The sequence below is a fragment of the Alosa pseudoharengus genome, unplaced genomic scaffold (assembly GCF_046254945.1).
Source record: "Alosa pseudoharengus isolate Yale_2024_CS ecotype anadromous, Long Island Sound unplaced genomic scaffold, YU_APseudo_1.1 YU_APseudo_1.1_scf_10, whole genome shotgun sequence".
NCBI classification, from domain to species: domain Eukaryota; kingdom Metazoa; phylum Chordata; class Actinopteri; order Clupeiformes; family Clupeidae; genus Alosa; species Alosa pseudoharengus.
Window position 1 is genome coordinate 18,010,386 of NW_027468565.1, and position 15,456 is coordinate 18,025,841.

The 15,456-nt window shown below is 48.5% G+C and overlaps 1 protein-coding gene across 1 annotated transcript; it reads right to left on the reverse strand.

Annotated features, from left to right (window-relative positions):
* Positions 1-300: 300 nt before the first annotated feature.
* On the reverse strand, positions 301-14,505 carry LOC143140087 (transducin-like enhancer protein 3-B; the record flags this gene model as incomplete). Its single annotated transcript, XM_076300914.1, is given in 7 exon segments — positions 301-405; positions 688-750; positions 9,382-9,426; positions 11,733-11,796; positions 12,226-12,326; positions 13,168-13,368; positions 14,109-14,505. Coding segments are annotated over 6 exon segments (402 nt in total), but the record flags the coding sequence as incomplete, so codon positions are not given.
* Between the last annotated feature and the right edge of the window lie 951 nt (positions 14,506-15,456).

Genomic DNA, 15,456 nt, shown 5'->3' on the forward strand with positions numbered 1-15,456 from the left:
GCAGTTGCTTAACCACACAATCACAGATAAATACACACACACGCAAATGCAGGTGAGAGGGGCAAAACTGCACAAGGCGTAGGCTGAACCACAAAGAAAACAGACTTTGAAATGGGTTTAACATCTGTTTCAGCACAGATTTGTGCTATGCTGTTGCTATGTCATCCTCCAATTGGACACTATGTGCCCTGGGGAGAAGTTATATGGGGTGGGTCAGTGGGTACTATGTAGTGGTTTGCCCCTCTCTCTCCAAACGGACGGCACGGCGCGTAAAAAGTGTAAAAAAGGGGGAATACACACGGTCAGAGGCAGGTTGGGGAGTCCGCGTACCCCGATGATGGCATTCAGCTCGGTCATGGTGACCTGCTTGGCACGCTCAACGGCCTGTGCCACCTGCTGTTGGTGCTGAGCGAGACAGAGACAGAGATGGAGGGAGCACCATCAGACAGGCTCATCAACACGGTCATTTGGAGACAATGTCCTTTACTAGGTCTCCTGTCATATAACTGGGCACATTTTAACAGGCCTGGGAAATGTCTTTTATGCAAGCTGAATTGTGATAACTAACCTTACATGTACATCATCATTTAACTTTCAAATCTGTGAGAACATAATCGTGAGCCAACGAGTCTGTAAAAGCTACAATTAGCACACAGGCCTCAGGCTCTTCAGGGGGATTCCACTTACCTCCTGGGACAGGAAAGGCATAATTTGGGCCAAAATTGCATTCAGCCTTTTAGCGATCTCCGTCTAGAGGAAAAAAAAGAGAGGAAAAAGAATAGAATTAACACTGTTGTAACTGCTGTATTGAAAATGGCTCCCAACACACACACACACACACGCGCCTCCCCCTTTGGTGTTTACTACGATTAAGTCAATTAGCATGGCAATCAGAGGCACTTGACTGGGCACACTCTGCACTGTGTGATATTGACATGTGAAATATCTCTACCAGAGAGAGAGAGAGAGAGAGAGAGAGAGAGAGAGAGAGAGAGAGAGGAGAGAGAGAGGAGAGAGAGAGGACTGAAGGAAAGAGAGAGAGGAGTGGAGGAGAGAGAGAGAGAGGAGAGAGAAGTGGAGGAGAGAGAGAGAGAGAGGACTGGAGGAAAGAGAGAGAGGAGTGGAGGAGAGAGAGAGAGAGAGGGGTAGAGGGGGAGGGAGGAGTGCAGCTGGGCTAAGTGAGCACTCCACAGAGGAAATGAAGGAGGCAGGGGAGGGCAGCCATGTTGAGAGAGTTCCATTTCACCCCACTGCTCTCCATCATTTGCCCGCCAACACAACAGGCTAACACAACACTACAGCACACTCACAAAGAGTCCGAAAACAGGCTGCTAACACCACCCGTGGGCACACCACCTTAAAATAGTGTCTTAATGCAGGCTGCTAACACCACCCGTGGGCACACCACCTTAAAATAGTGTCTTATTGTAGAATGCTAACACCGTCCATGGGCACACCACCTTAAAATAGTGTCCTACTGCATTATGCTAACGTACCAATACAGTGTAGATGTTCAGCACCCAGAAGCAACACCAACATCAACACGTCCTTCATTTCAGGGTGAGGCTGAGGCCTCAAGCACTGACACAATGGAGCCAAATAACAGGAAAGATCATTAGTCGCTGTAGGCGAACACTGACCAAGAAAGCTTCATGTAACATACCTACAGTCTGGTGCCAGAGAAGCTATCGCGCTTAAGCAACACCAAAGAACTTTTCCTGTCGCACGCACGCTATTTGTTTATCCAGCACCGGCTTTAGAAACAACAATGTCTGCAGACAATGTAAAGTATGTTGCATGATTTTATGAAAGTATGATGTATCGCAACATCAGAAGTCAGCAAGTCAAATTTGTAGTTTGTTATGTCGCATTCCATCCTTTAAAATAGTGTGCTAATGCTAACGTACCAACTCCAGCACGGTCCACCAATACAGTGTAGATGTTCTGCACCCAGAAGCACCAGCAACAACAACACCCAACATCAACACGTCCTTCATTTCAGGGTGAGGCTGAGGCCTCAAGCACTGACACAATGGAGCCAAATATGAGACTAGTGCTTTAATGCTATGTGCAGAAATCCACAAGTGTGTGGCATCTCCGTGTGTGTGTTCTCTGTGTGTGTGTGTGTGTGTTAAGCACAATTAATGTGGGAATACCAATTCCTTGTTCTAACGTGTCTCACTTAGATATGTGCACACACACTTCCTCATTCTCCGTCCCCCGCACTCTCCCACACAGACACACAGACAGACACACACACATACAGCGCTTTCTCTCCACCATCATTCGCAACACACACGCTTTCTCCATCCTCCCTCATTTCCAAGACGCCTGCCCCCCCTCCTCAGCCCCCCCGTGTCTTCCATCCATATCACCACGGGAACCCAGCCTCCGTTCTACCCGCACCCTCCTGCTTGCCCGCCCGGCCGTTGCCATGGCAACTACCACCAGAGAAAGAGGAGAGGGGAAGTGATGCGAGGAGAGAAGAGGAGAGGCAGCTGCCCCCTCCCCGCTATCGCGCTGGCAATCATTATGCAAATGGAGCCGGGGCCCCGGCAGTAACAGCCTGTAAAATCATATTAGGTGCTCAGGGGCAGGTCATTAAATTGAATTTTCGGGCTGTCGATCGCATGAGCGCCACACGAGAAGGCTGGATAAAAAGAAGAGAGGAAAGGGGGCAGGCCATGGGGGGGGGGGGGGCAATACACCTCTCTGACTAGCTCTAGCAAACACCCCTGACACACACACACACAGAGACAGACACAAGAGACATTCACAAGCACACCCAGATACATACTCACACACAAATAACAAACATACACAAACATACACAAATGCGCACAAACCAGCACACACAAACACACACTCTCTGTGTCTCCTAACCACCCCAGGAGGAATGGTGTGTGTGATGGGCGATGAAAGTGTGGCACATCAGAGACGAAGCGGTGGCGGCAGCACAGCAGGCTTTGACGGAGAGCCAGAGCAGCATCACCACTACGCCATCACAGCTACACCAGGCCTGCTAATCACCTCTCCCCATCACCGCTACACCAGGCCTGCTAATCACCTCTCCCCTTCACCGCTACGCCATCACCGCTACGCCAGGCCTGCTAATCACCGCTACGCCATCACCTCTCCCCATCACAGCTACGCCAGGTCGGCTAATCACCTCTCCCCATCACAACTACGCCATCACCGCTACGCCAGGTCGGCTAATCACTTCTCCCCATCACAGCTACGCCATCACAGCTACGCCAGGTCGGCTAATAACCTCTTCCCATCACCGCTACGCCAGGCCGGCTTAGGAGAGACTGTTCACAGCGGGGCCACCACAGATGCACAAACACATCACAGGCACCCCACAGCCATCTCTCATCCATCCCACTGCACCATCAAACAATAATCTCCAATGCGTCACAGGAAAACACCACTCTTGGTGTTCAAGCCAAATGTAATATTTCTTCACACGTGATCGAGGGGCAAGCAGACAGACCCGCCCCCCTTCAGATGGTGCAGCCGAGGGAGATCCAGCCATGACAGCCTAGTGCACCAGTGATAATGAAAAGGCTAGGGATGGCTGGGCGGAAGGCTGCAGATCAGTGACATATTGACAGTAATCTGAGTGGGATATTACACCACATCAAAGGCCTCTCTCTGCCTTACACATCAAAGTGCTTTAAGGACATACCACGCATTCCACATGGGAAAAGCCCAAATCCCTAATATCCCAAATCAGACAAATTCCACGCAGTGCGCACAGCGCTGCATCTGCCAAACACACCACCACCACTGCCTCCTCTGCCTAGCCCACGATAGAGCACAACACACCACCATCACCACCACCACCACCACCACCACCACCACCGCCGCCTTGCCCACGATAGAGCACAACACACCACCACCACCACCACCTTGCCCAAAATAGAGCACAACACACCACCACCACCACCGCCGCCTAGCCCACGATAGAGCACAACACACCACCATCACCACCACCACCACCACCGCCGCCTTGCCCACGATAGAGCACAACACACCACCACCACTGCCTCCGCTGCCTTGCCCACGATAGAGCACAACACACCACCACCACTGCCTCCGCTGCCTAGCCCATGATAGAGCACAACACACCACCACCACCACCACCACCACCTTGCCCAAAATAGAGCACAACACACCACCACCACCACCACCGCCGCCTAGCCCACGATAGAGCACAACACACCACCACCACCACCGCCTTGCCCACGATAGAGCACAACACACCACCACCACCTTGCCCACAATAGAGCACAACACACCACCACCGCCTTGCCCACGATAGAGCACAACACACCACCACCACCACCACCGCCTTGCCCACAATAGAGCACAACACACCACCACCACCACCACCACCGCCTTGCCCACGATAGAGCACAACACACCACCACCGCCGCCTCGCCCATGATAGAGCACAAGGAAGTGGAGGGGAAAAACACAACAGCACATTTCTTTCACACAAACTATATGTCATGTAGCTCAGCAACTTTTGGCTGGACAAAAGCATAAATTTTTGGTGTCTTATTGGGTCCTAGAGATTAAGACTGAGATAGGTGCCTCTGTATTTGAACATTGTGGGCTATTGTAGGCAAGCCAGTAGGTAAACAAAGCAAGCAGGGGCAAAGGTGAAATTGGTTTAAAAAAAATAAAAAAAAACAATGTTACATTTATCTACTAAAATATGGACCCATTTGCACACATGTCTAAACAGAAATTTTAATCTTTCTTTTTTTTTTTTTTACATAATACACAATCAGTAGGTGTCAATTATAGTAATTATATATATTTGTAGATTCTATTTTATATATTTTTACACTAATTATATATTTTACAGTAATTATATATTTTCTGCCTATCTATACATAATAAGCCTTTTATAGGCACACTAAAACCTCATTGAAGTGGCACCTATCCAATTATGGTTCCTTAGGGCCCAAGAAAACATCTCATGTCATGCTTTTGTACTCATTTTGTCAAAAAAAAAAATTGTTAAGCTAGTGAAACATTGGACTGATAAACGATGGTCTAGCAGGGGAGAGAGAGCGTTTAGAAAAGGGCATCTAAAAGGAGAGATATTGCAAGGCGACGGAGGATATCCAGGCCAGTGTTTAATCCCTGTTTACAGAGATAGAGCTTGTCAATAGCACTCTTGCGTTTGACAGGATTTACGGAAAGGCCTGGAGAGCATTGTTCGCATTCCTTACAGGCTTAAGGCTCCGCTGACAGCTGGGCCCACAGGGTCAAAGGTCAGGTGATCTAACAGACACTAAAAACAGGGAGGGGGAGGAAAGACCCAATCCGTATTTTCACAGGATAAGGGGAATAATTCCAGATAGTGCTGTATGTGTGTCTGTCTGAATCTTTGTGCATTCATTTTAGGGAGTGTGCACGTTTCGGACTGTGTGTGTGTGTATGTGCGAGATCAAATCTCGTCTTTTCTGTGTGTGGGGGACAGTGGTGAGTTAGCGTCACTCTGATATTATTCTGATATTATTCTTTTTCCCTCACCTCTTCCAATAAACACTCCTGTCTGGCACATAGAGTTCTCAGCTGTGTGTGTGTGTGTGTGTGTGTGTGTGTGTGTGTGTGTGTGTGTGTGTGTGTGTGTGAAAATAGAATGCGAGCGCTATGAAACAGATGAAAGGGGCCTCAGCTTTTGAGTGGCGAGCTCCACGCTCGGCTGCACAATTACAGGTACTCGGACCAGTCTAGCAGCGCTTGAAGAGCACTCGGGGGGCCAAGCTGTCAATGGCGCACACACACACACCTCTTTGTCTGTTCCCATCGGCTGCCACTGCTGAACGAGAGAGGTGTTGATGAGTATTGAATATGGAGGGGAAAGGCACAGGTAGCTTCCACACTCACACCTGTGTGTGTGTGTGTGTGTGTGTTCCACATAAGCACTGGCCGAGTGGCCCGGGGCAAGTGAAAGAGCATGCCGGGCAAGTTGGTAGGCCAGTTACTGACCCGCTTGAGGCAGTGCCAGTTTTTCTGCCCATCACTGGCACGAGTCATTTCAGTTCACAGGTGATGCTAACTGGCTGAAGCTCAGCTCCTAACAGAAGGAGGGGGTTTATTACAATGTAATAAAATGAGAGTTGTGGGGGTCTGTGGAGTGTTTTGGGCAGTGGTATGACTTAAGAGTGAGATGTCTCCGCAGTCGTGTGGAGCTGGTCTAGGCCGGGCAGCTCATCGACATCTGAATTTACCTGCATTGATCCTAACCGAGCAGGCGCACGCACGCACGCACGCACGCACGCTCTACTGCACTCCACGGAAAACCAGAGGAGACATGGAGCAGGTAAAGAGCCTATTGATGTTAGTGTCTACACCACACAAACACAAGAAATGTCTTCTCATCTTGTGATCACACTGCACCCCAGACAATCAGTAAGTCCAAACGTCCGTTTGTATGCGTCAAGTGAAGGAAAGTGATCATTTCACAACTAGCAAACTCCATATCTCACTCAGCTGCACACATACACACACCTCCCGTCCTGGCCCTAAGTGAGTTTGTTTTGGCTCAGAGACATGATGGCCATAGCGCAGGGTTAGCAAACAGTCTCTACAGCCTGTGGATGAGTCATTGATCCACTGGGCCGTGTCTGGTCACAAGGACCTCTTCTGGGCAAGGGAGGGGAATGGGTGTGTGTGTGTGTGTGTGTCAGTGGGTCTTCCCAGAACTCAGCAACAGGTACACACGCCTTGCAATTGACCTGAAAATAACCCCCAACCACCTGGGGCATTTGGCTCAGTCTACAGTGGACAAGTCCACACCAATCCCCTCAGCTCACACACACACACACACACACACACACACACACACACACACACAAACAAAACCCCTTAGCTCTCTAAGATCTGACAGGATGCAGTCAATAACAACAGCCGCAGCAACAGAACCCCCCCCCCCCCCCCCCAACCAACCACACACAGACCTTGCCTCAGTCATCACAATGGCTTATTGACGCAGAAAGGTGGGGTGAGGAGATCCATTAGCTCAGCTTCTTCATAGAGAGCAGGCTGAATCAGCTAGTAGTCGCACAACACCCATACGCGCGCACACACCATGATAAGGATGCATTTACAAAATAATAATAATTTAGGGGAAAAAAATCAATGGCAAAGGTACACAGATATGGAGATGCAAGAGAAAAAGAGTGATAGAGAGAAGGAAAGAGTGAAAGGTGTTTGGGGGAGAGAGAGAGAGACAGACAGAGAGAGAGAGATGGAGAGAGAGAGAGATGGAGAGAGAGAGATGGATTTCCTGACAGGAAGGATAAATCTCGGGGCTGGATAATGCGGCCGTGTGAATCCGCTAATCCCACCCACCCTGGGCTGCTAGCCACTCCCTCCCTGTCCACTCCCTGTCTGACCTCATCCACAGAAGAGAGGATGGAAGAAAAGAGAGAAGAAAAGAGGAGGGGGCTGACAAAGATGAAGGTACGGAGAGATTTTGCTGTTTGCTAACTGATACCACCACCACATCCCCCTCACCACACCCACACACACACAGCAGGTTAAGGCCCCCGCAGCAGAATGAATAATTCAAGTCCTTCCATCAGCTCAGTGGCGGGTGGCTCCTGATAAAAGTCAGGGCGCTAAAATGGATCAGTCGATTAACCTGTTTACACAGGGACAGCCCTCCCACTCTCTCCCTCACACACACACACACACACACACACACACACTTTGCTCTACCCTCCTCCCTCCCTCACTATCTCTCTCTCTCTCACTCCCTCATCCCTCTCTTCTATCCTTCCATCCCTCCCTTCTCAGCAGGTCACATTCTTCCCTCCCTCCATCTCTCTCTTCTGCCTCCTCCTGGCCATGATCACACACACACACATTCTTTAGACACAAACACACACACACCCTCCTTCCATCTCTCCTCTGCTGGCTGGGAGATAAGTAGCTGACAGGCTCCATCACAGAAGCGGCTGCTCTGACATATGTGAGGCGAGGCGATGTGTGACACACACACACACACACAAACCAGTGGACACTGATGGATCGCCCTGCAGCTGCAATCCACCATCTTCTACCCGCACACCATTAACCTAACTGAGACCTGGAGCACTCTGTGTGTGTGTGTGTGTGTGTGTGTGTGTGTGTGTGTGTGTGTGTTCCAGGGGAAGGACAGAGGTCAGTGTAAACGTCCTCTCTCTCGGCTGCTGCATCTCTATCGGTTCTCACTGCGAGTACTGAAATTTCATTTTTATTAGCTGCTCTGAATTCACGCCCAAAGACATACAGCCACGGGCTACCTCATAAAAAAAAAAAACTAACACCTCTCCTCCTCCCAGCTGAGAGAGAGAGAGAGGCCACAGCGTTATATCTCTGGGTCCTAAGAGACACACACGGGACGAGTGCCTATCGTCTGGGAGATAATCCACTGCACTGGAAGGTGCCGAGGGCTGATTCATCGTCTGATGCCCCTACCAACCCCCCCCGTCTCTACCCCCTGATGCCCCCACCAACCTCTCCCCCTGTTTCTACCCCCTGCCACCCCCTTCCCAAACCTCTCCCTCCCCCCTTCTTCCTCTCCTCCCCCGCCATCTCTTCCTATCCCTCTCTCTATCTCTCCCCCATCTCTTCCTATCCCCCCTTCTCTCTCCCTGTGCCCCATCTCCGGTGGTGTCTCATCTTAATTTACGGTGGCGTGTGAAATTGCTGACATAATCAGGCCTCCTGAGCTGAGCTGCGCTTTGCTGTGCTGGGATGGTCTGGGCTGGGCTGGGCTGGGCTGCCCTCTCAGCAGTCATTAAGTCACTCGGGGCCTTGCTGCCAAAGGCCTGCCTTTAATCTTATCAAAGCTGTCTGACTAACCTGCCAGCGCAGCAGCTCAGACACACCAAACACACACACACACACACACAGGACGACACAGCACCATTGGGGGGGTGCGTGTGTCCTGTGCGTGTGAATGACTGAGTGTGTGGGAAACACTGAGGTTGTCTGTGTGTGTGTTTCGAAAGCCACTCACAGAGAGAGAAAGGATGTGAATGTGTGCATGGGAGTGAAAGAATGTGTGTGTAAGACTACAAGTGTACTGCCTATGTGTGTGACCAAAAGAGACTACAAGGGCATTTTGTTTGTGTGTGTGTGTGTGTGTGTGTGTGTGTGTGTGTGTTCAGCAAACAGCCTGACCTCAAAAAACACAGCCCCACTCAACCCTGAGCACGCCTGCGGACCACACTCCTGTCTGTTCACACTTAAGTGTAATCGTGTTGACTGACGTTCACACACACTCTACACTTCTCTGAGTACCACTAGTATCTGTGTGTGTGTGTGTGTGTGTGTGTGTGTGTGTGTAGAAGATCACAAGGCGTCACATACCTGTTTGTGCATTTCTATGTTCAACCCATATGACATCTCGTAGTACTGAAACAAAAAAGGAAAGCAAATTTAACATTTTAAGTAGATCATCAACAAGTCATTAGAAATACTATTGTTTTGCAATTAATACGCACTATATAATAGGTGTGTGCAATGTTTTCAGGGGTTTGTTGTTGATAATTAGATAATTGTTCGTACAAGTCTCATATACTAGTAATTGCTCCATACTAATGATATTAACAGAAACAACAAACAGGTCTCAATTAATTACTTCAAAATGAAGCACAATTAATAGAAAAACATAAAATAGGACAAATAAATAAATAGGAATTCACACCAGTGCAGTGAGCCAAATACCATATTCTTTATATTCCCCGTAAAGTTTTTCACACCAGTGCAGTGAATTCTTTCTGAGTGTCAGAGGGCGTACTCGTAGGTCTTTAGCAGACTCTAGAAAACGAAAGCAACTACGTGCTCTTTGTGAGCGTAGCCGTCTGTAGGCACATCCAAATGAGGAGGAACCATCCAAGCTCCCTCGGGGTCTCATGAGCGTTACTACGTAATGCTTCTGTGTTAGCTAAATTCCTGACATTTCCTCATGGCTAAAGTTTGTTTTCCTTTCCTGTCGGTTAGCAACTTCATGATGTGGCAGCACCTTGCAGTGACATGCCGTGCGCGCAGAGCCGGCGGTTTCCTTGTCATGGACCAGCCATAGTTGACCAATCACCACTAGATAATGTTGTTATCTTACAATTACTATACTTTAGATATCATCATAGACAATATACAGCCTATTGCATGCCCCTACTAGCCAATACATTTCCTCTCTCTAATTCTCGCTCTCTCACACACACACACACACTCACTTACATACAAACGCAAACACACCACACACACAAGACAGTAGTGAATTTCTACACACTAGCTCCCAGCCGTTGTGTTTCAGGCTTCCCTTGTCATTCGGACTGCATAGGGAGCTCCTCTAGGGCAGCCAGACAGCAGCATTGCCGACCAACAGTACCCCACAGAGAGAGAGCCCAGTCCAGTCCAGCCACAGCGGTCAGGGCAAGGACTCACACTGGACACCCAGCCAACCAGGCCAATACATTATTCAACCCTCAGTCAAACAGACACAGAGAGAGAGGGAGAGACAGAGGGAGAGAGGGAGGGAGAGAGAGAGAGAGAGAGAGAGAAAAAAAGGAAAATAGAAAGAATACAGAAAAAATAGAGATACAAAAGTAGCCTAAAGAGATTGAGAGAAAGAGATGGAAAAAATGAGTCAGAAAAGTCAACAGGAAGCAGATAGGCCTAGATGAGAGAGGTAGACGCAGCAACAACACAAACATGGCTCAAGATCTGCTGTAGACACCCTGAGTACTGGGAGCCTATACTATCAGCGCACACACTTGCCACAGGGATTCTTCACTATGTTTACCTAACCCCTCTGTTCCTCCTACGTACACACACACCCTACGCTTAAACAGACAGGGGTGTCTTCCTGTGAGAGGAATGTTTAAAATTGCTTTCCTGGGCATTACTTAGTCATCCTTCAGCCTGTTTACCTACGATAAGAGAATACACTTCCACAGTTTGACCCACAACAGAAACAGAGAGTTAGCCAGGCCCCCCTCCTGGTCTCATCTGCAGAAAAGTAGCACCTCTCACACACACGCACACACACCCCTCTTCCTCTAATATCCAGGACTAATTGCTGCGCACATCAATACTGTTTATCAGGTCCTTTTGCTCGCTAAATTAAATTAGCACACACAGTTGAATCAAAAGGGGAAGTAACACAACAGAAACGTCAGTAGCAGCATAAACAGCAGGAGGGTGTGTGAGAGCTTTTTTTCACCCAGCACACACACACAGAGAGAGAGAGCTGTGCGGCCCATGGCGAAGCCTCTGGCCCCACTCCATCACCCCTCACCTAATTTACAGCCGGCGCAGCGAGGCGCATTTGTCTGCGAGATCGCTGCGTCTCCTTGGAGAATAATCAGCTCCGCACACAGAGGGAGGTGTGGAGGGAGAGGGAGGAAGAGAGCGAGGGAGAGAGAGAGGGAGAAGGGGACAATGCTGTAGTGTGTGACCCCTGTGGCTTGTGGGCGGCGTGAGAGGGCAGACTGGAGCTCAGTGCAGTCAGTCATGGCCTCTCAATAAAGTAGTGGGCTCAAGTCAGCTCAAAGAGCTCAGAGGGTGAGGGGGCTTCTCACACACACACACAGTTTTAATCACACAACAAAACAGGTATACGCGCACGCGCACACGCACACACACACACAGGGGCCATTCTGACACCAGAGACCCACACTTAAGCGCACAACAATAGCTTAGCTCGAGTGTAAACTCACCATGACATAGTGCCTCTGCATTTCTGTCTTCTCATTGGCCAGTTTATCGTATTCCACCTTTAGACTGTGGACAAAAAACAAAACAAGAATTAGCCTCCTTCTCTTCCAACCTCAAGTTCACCAAAGATCAGCTCATTCTTCTGCTCTTTAACGGCAGGCTTACCCTGCGCAGTATAAAGTCTGAGTGAATGGCCCGAGTGGCTGCTAGTCAAACACATGATTATGATTAGCATCCAGAGGTTGTGAAAATACACAATTGATTAAACACTGCCCAGGGATTTTTAAGCTCTGACACATGGCTATGTGCAAGTGTCTGTGTGACTGGGTGAGAGTGTGTGTGTATGTGTGTGTGTGTGTGTGTGTGTGTGTGTATGTATGTGTGTGTGTGTGTGTGTGTGTGTGTGTGAAGGGGGGGCTTTCCTACATTAGATTTGGCAATAAACACACACACAAAGGCACGCACTGGCTGGTTTTACAGCTGTGTGATGATTACCTGTGATACTGGGCTTGGAGGAACTGAAACTCGTCTTTAATCCTGTCACAGGACTCGGCCACTGTGAATTTGAAGCCTGGCTGACCAGGCTGGTGTGGCGCCTGCAAGACAAGAGATCGCATCAATCAAAGCCAATTACTGCCCCAGGAGACAAGAAATGTTTTCTGTTGTCCTCCCCCCGCCCCTCTCTCTCTAATGCGTTATCAGCTCGCGGAGAGAAGCTGCTCTCACGTTTCAGAGTGGATGGGAAGTGAAGGGTGACATGTCTGCTAAAGTGCCATGTAGTATGAGGGGGTGGGGGGGTGGGGGGGGGAGTGCTACGGTTTCTGACAGAGAGAGACGGGGGGGCTTTACAGCTGGGGCAGGCCTGCCTGCAGGGAGGGCTCTTTTAATGCTTCACATAAACACCAGCAGCAGAAATGGGGTCGCCGCGCATGGATGAGTCTGAGCGTGCCAAACTGCGCCTGTAAAAATTTGCCTTTGTTTTTTTCTCTCCCTCTCTCTCTCTCTTCTGTTTTTTTCTCTTCTCCTCCTCTCCCTCTTCCGTTGAGTTCAAACCAGGTGTTCAGTAAACAAATATGAGCAGAGTGAATAAACAGTGATCACCAGGAGTGATTAGAGAGGAGAGGAAAATAGCTCTCAGTCTTGTCTCAACAACTTTCAAATGTAGTCATCATTGTAAGTGTGCATCTGTGGCAGCTGGTCAAGCAGTGGTCCATTTGATCGCCTTGCTAAAATGCTGTGCCAGCTACTGATATGATGGACACTGCAAAGCGTTATATTGTAGTGGCGTTTTAGCAAGTCAAAGGGAAGTATAGGTCTGCCTATAAAGGTTCAGGATGTCTTTGGTCACGGACGGGGGCTCTCTGCCGTGCTTGCCTGGCTAAATCAATGCAGATGGAGCAATTACGTATCACATCAGTTCAAGATGTCCAAACTTACCGGATGCCGGCCCTGCGGATACATCTTGAAATGTATCCCTTATTTATTGTAGGTCTGTGAATTGTGCGGCTCTCTGGCACGCCGCTTTTCACCAGCGGTGTATTCGGACACAAAGCCCGATTCCAGTGGTCGCTGGGGGGGCAAATACCCCGACAGTGTCCCCCTCGTTTTAAGATCCACACAGTTTGATCCCCTCCCAGTCTTCGATCGAGAAAGGAAGAAGGAAACACATACAACATCAGTCTACTCGATAACTTCACCCACAACACAATTCAACACAGACAAACGGACGACAGGCTAAACGAAGAAGCTTCGTGTTCAACCACTGAGGGAAACAGTTCATTCAGTATTAAAGTCTGGTGACCTTAGAAAATTCCCATCGGTGTAGCGCCAGCTACTTAACACTGTAATGCCGTTTTGCAATCGCCAGCCGAGAATATCTGTAACGTTAAGCCGTTTAATGATCTGTTAGACAACTGGTTTTACTGGCTATTCCGCAATCCCACCGGTCTGATCCAGAGTGGCATTATGTTACGTGAGGCGTAGGTACAAGAACTTAGACAAGCAATCGCATCAAAGTAATGACTCACATTTGGTAACACTAACGTTACTGGTCTGATAAGGTAGGGCCAGTCATTTTTCTTTGTGTTCATGTCTGAAGTAAGGGCACGCTCCCTCGAAATATACCCTGTTAGCTTGCTATGACTGGAGCACTCGAAACAAAGAAAACATGTTTGAAGCATATATTTAGTAGTCAAAGCAGGCTACATGTTGCTGCTGCTACAGCAGGTTTGTTCAATTGATAGATGCGCTGTAAGCATTGCCCTTTGCTAGCTAACCTGCTAGCGACAGCTAACCCTGCTAGCTCGTTAGCCAACATCGGCTACTCGACTTTTGTTGGACAAGAGCTGTTGTGGATAACGTTATCTTGGCTACCGTACCTGGATTGGTGTCTTCTGGGGGTGCTCCTGTTACGTGGCTCCGCGAACAGCAAATTAAATCAAGATGGTTGTGAAAAACCTTTTGTCGTATCAAATCCAGAAAACTGAGTTTAATAATCGAGAATGTTCCTGCTCGACGACGACCGCGTTAAACATTTCTCTGAAAACAGAAGCGACTCTCGACGGCTGCTTCTCTTTGCAGGTCCCAGAGACTTTTTCCTCCTTTCTTAAAACTCCAGACTGCGAGCAACCCCTCACAAAAGAAAGACTGGGTAATCCAAAAAATCGTGCCAAAGCGTACTTCCGATTTTGAAGAGGTTTTGGTCGTTTAAAAGTGTAACGTTGTACTCCTTCGACAATCTCACATTTCCCCGTCGTCCAGCTATGCTATCCTGTGCCACACACAGACAGTCTACTGACACGAGGGCTGCACTGCCGCGAGAGCACCTCTTCCCAGCCAATCACATTAACGCAAAGGAAGTTCAACCAATCATATTCACACAAAAGGGGTTCTGTTGTTTTCACCAATCGTAAGGCTATATCCCCACGTGGGGTAGTCTGCTCTATATATTACGTCATTCTCGCCATTTTAGGTTCGAAGTATTTTGCTATCATCACATAGCCCGCCTTGATATCTCTAAATATCTTTCGCAAACCCACCGTGTGTATAGTCACATATCAGTGCAGCAATAAAGCTTTCATCAATGTATCCTTTTGTTGTCAGAATGAACAGGTTATGGTTTGCACTAATGTGGATTCTGCCGTATTCTCCAATCTATCAAATCTAGTTGGTGGCTCCACATCCAAATATCCAAGCCTAGTCCATGACATAAATATGGAACGTTTAGGGGGCATATAAATAAATCGTGCTGGACATTTGGTTTATGTAGGCTGTGTGTCTATCCATTAGGGCTATGAGAAAAATGCAGGAAAAAAACATTGCACAAATGTATATAGCTGAATATGTGCAGTAGTAGCCTAACGGTTTAGATGACAGCTTCGGTCTCACCCTTTGATTTTATTACTGTGATAGAAATCACAAGCTTACAATCTGTGATGATAACTCATAACTGCAGCTATAGACTATCATCCCGAAATTCTTCAAATATTGTGTATTTGTACGGCATCTTAATTGTAGAGATTCATGTGAATATGACCCATAAACTAGATGGGAAATAGCTAGCAAAGGGAATAGGGTGATTGTTCAGGTCTGATCTCCGTGAACATCGGCCATGTTTGAACTTTGGATGAGCAGCCTATCATGTGTTGCCTGTTTTGCTGTCCCCACGTGGGGTTCCTTTGCGGCTTAGCAGCTTTTTGTCCAATAGGGTTGCAGTTCGCGGTTTCG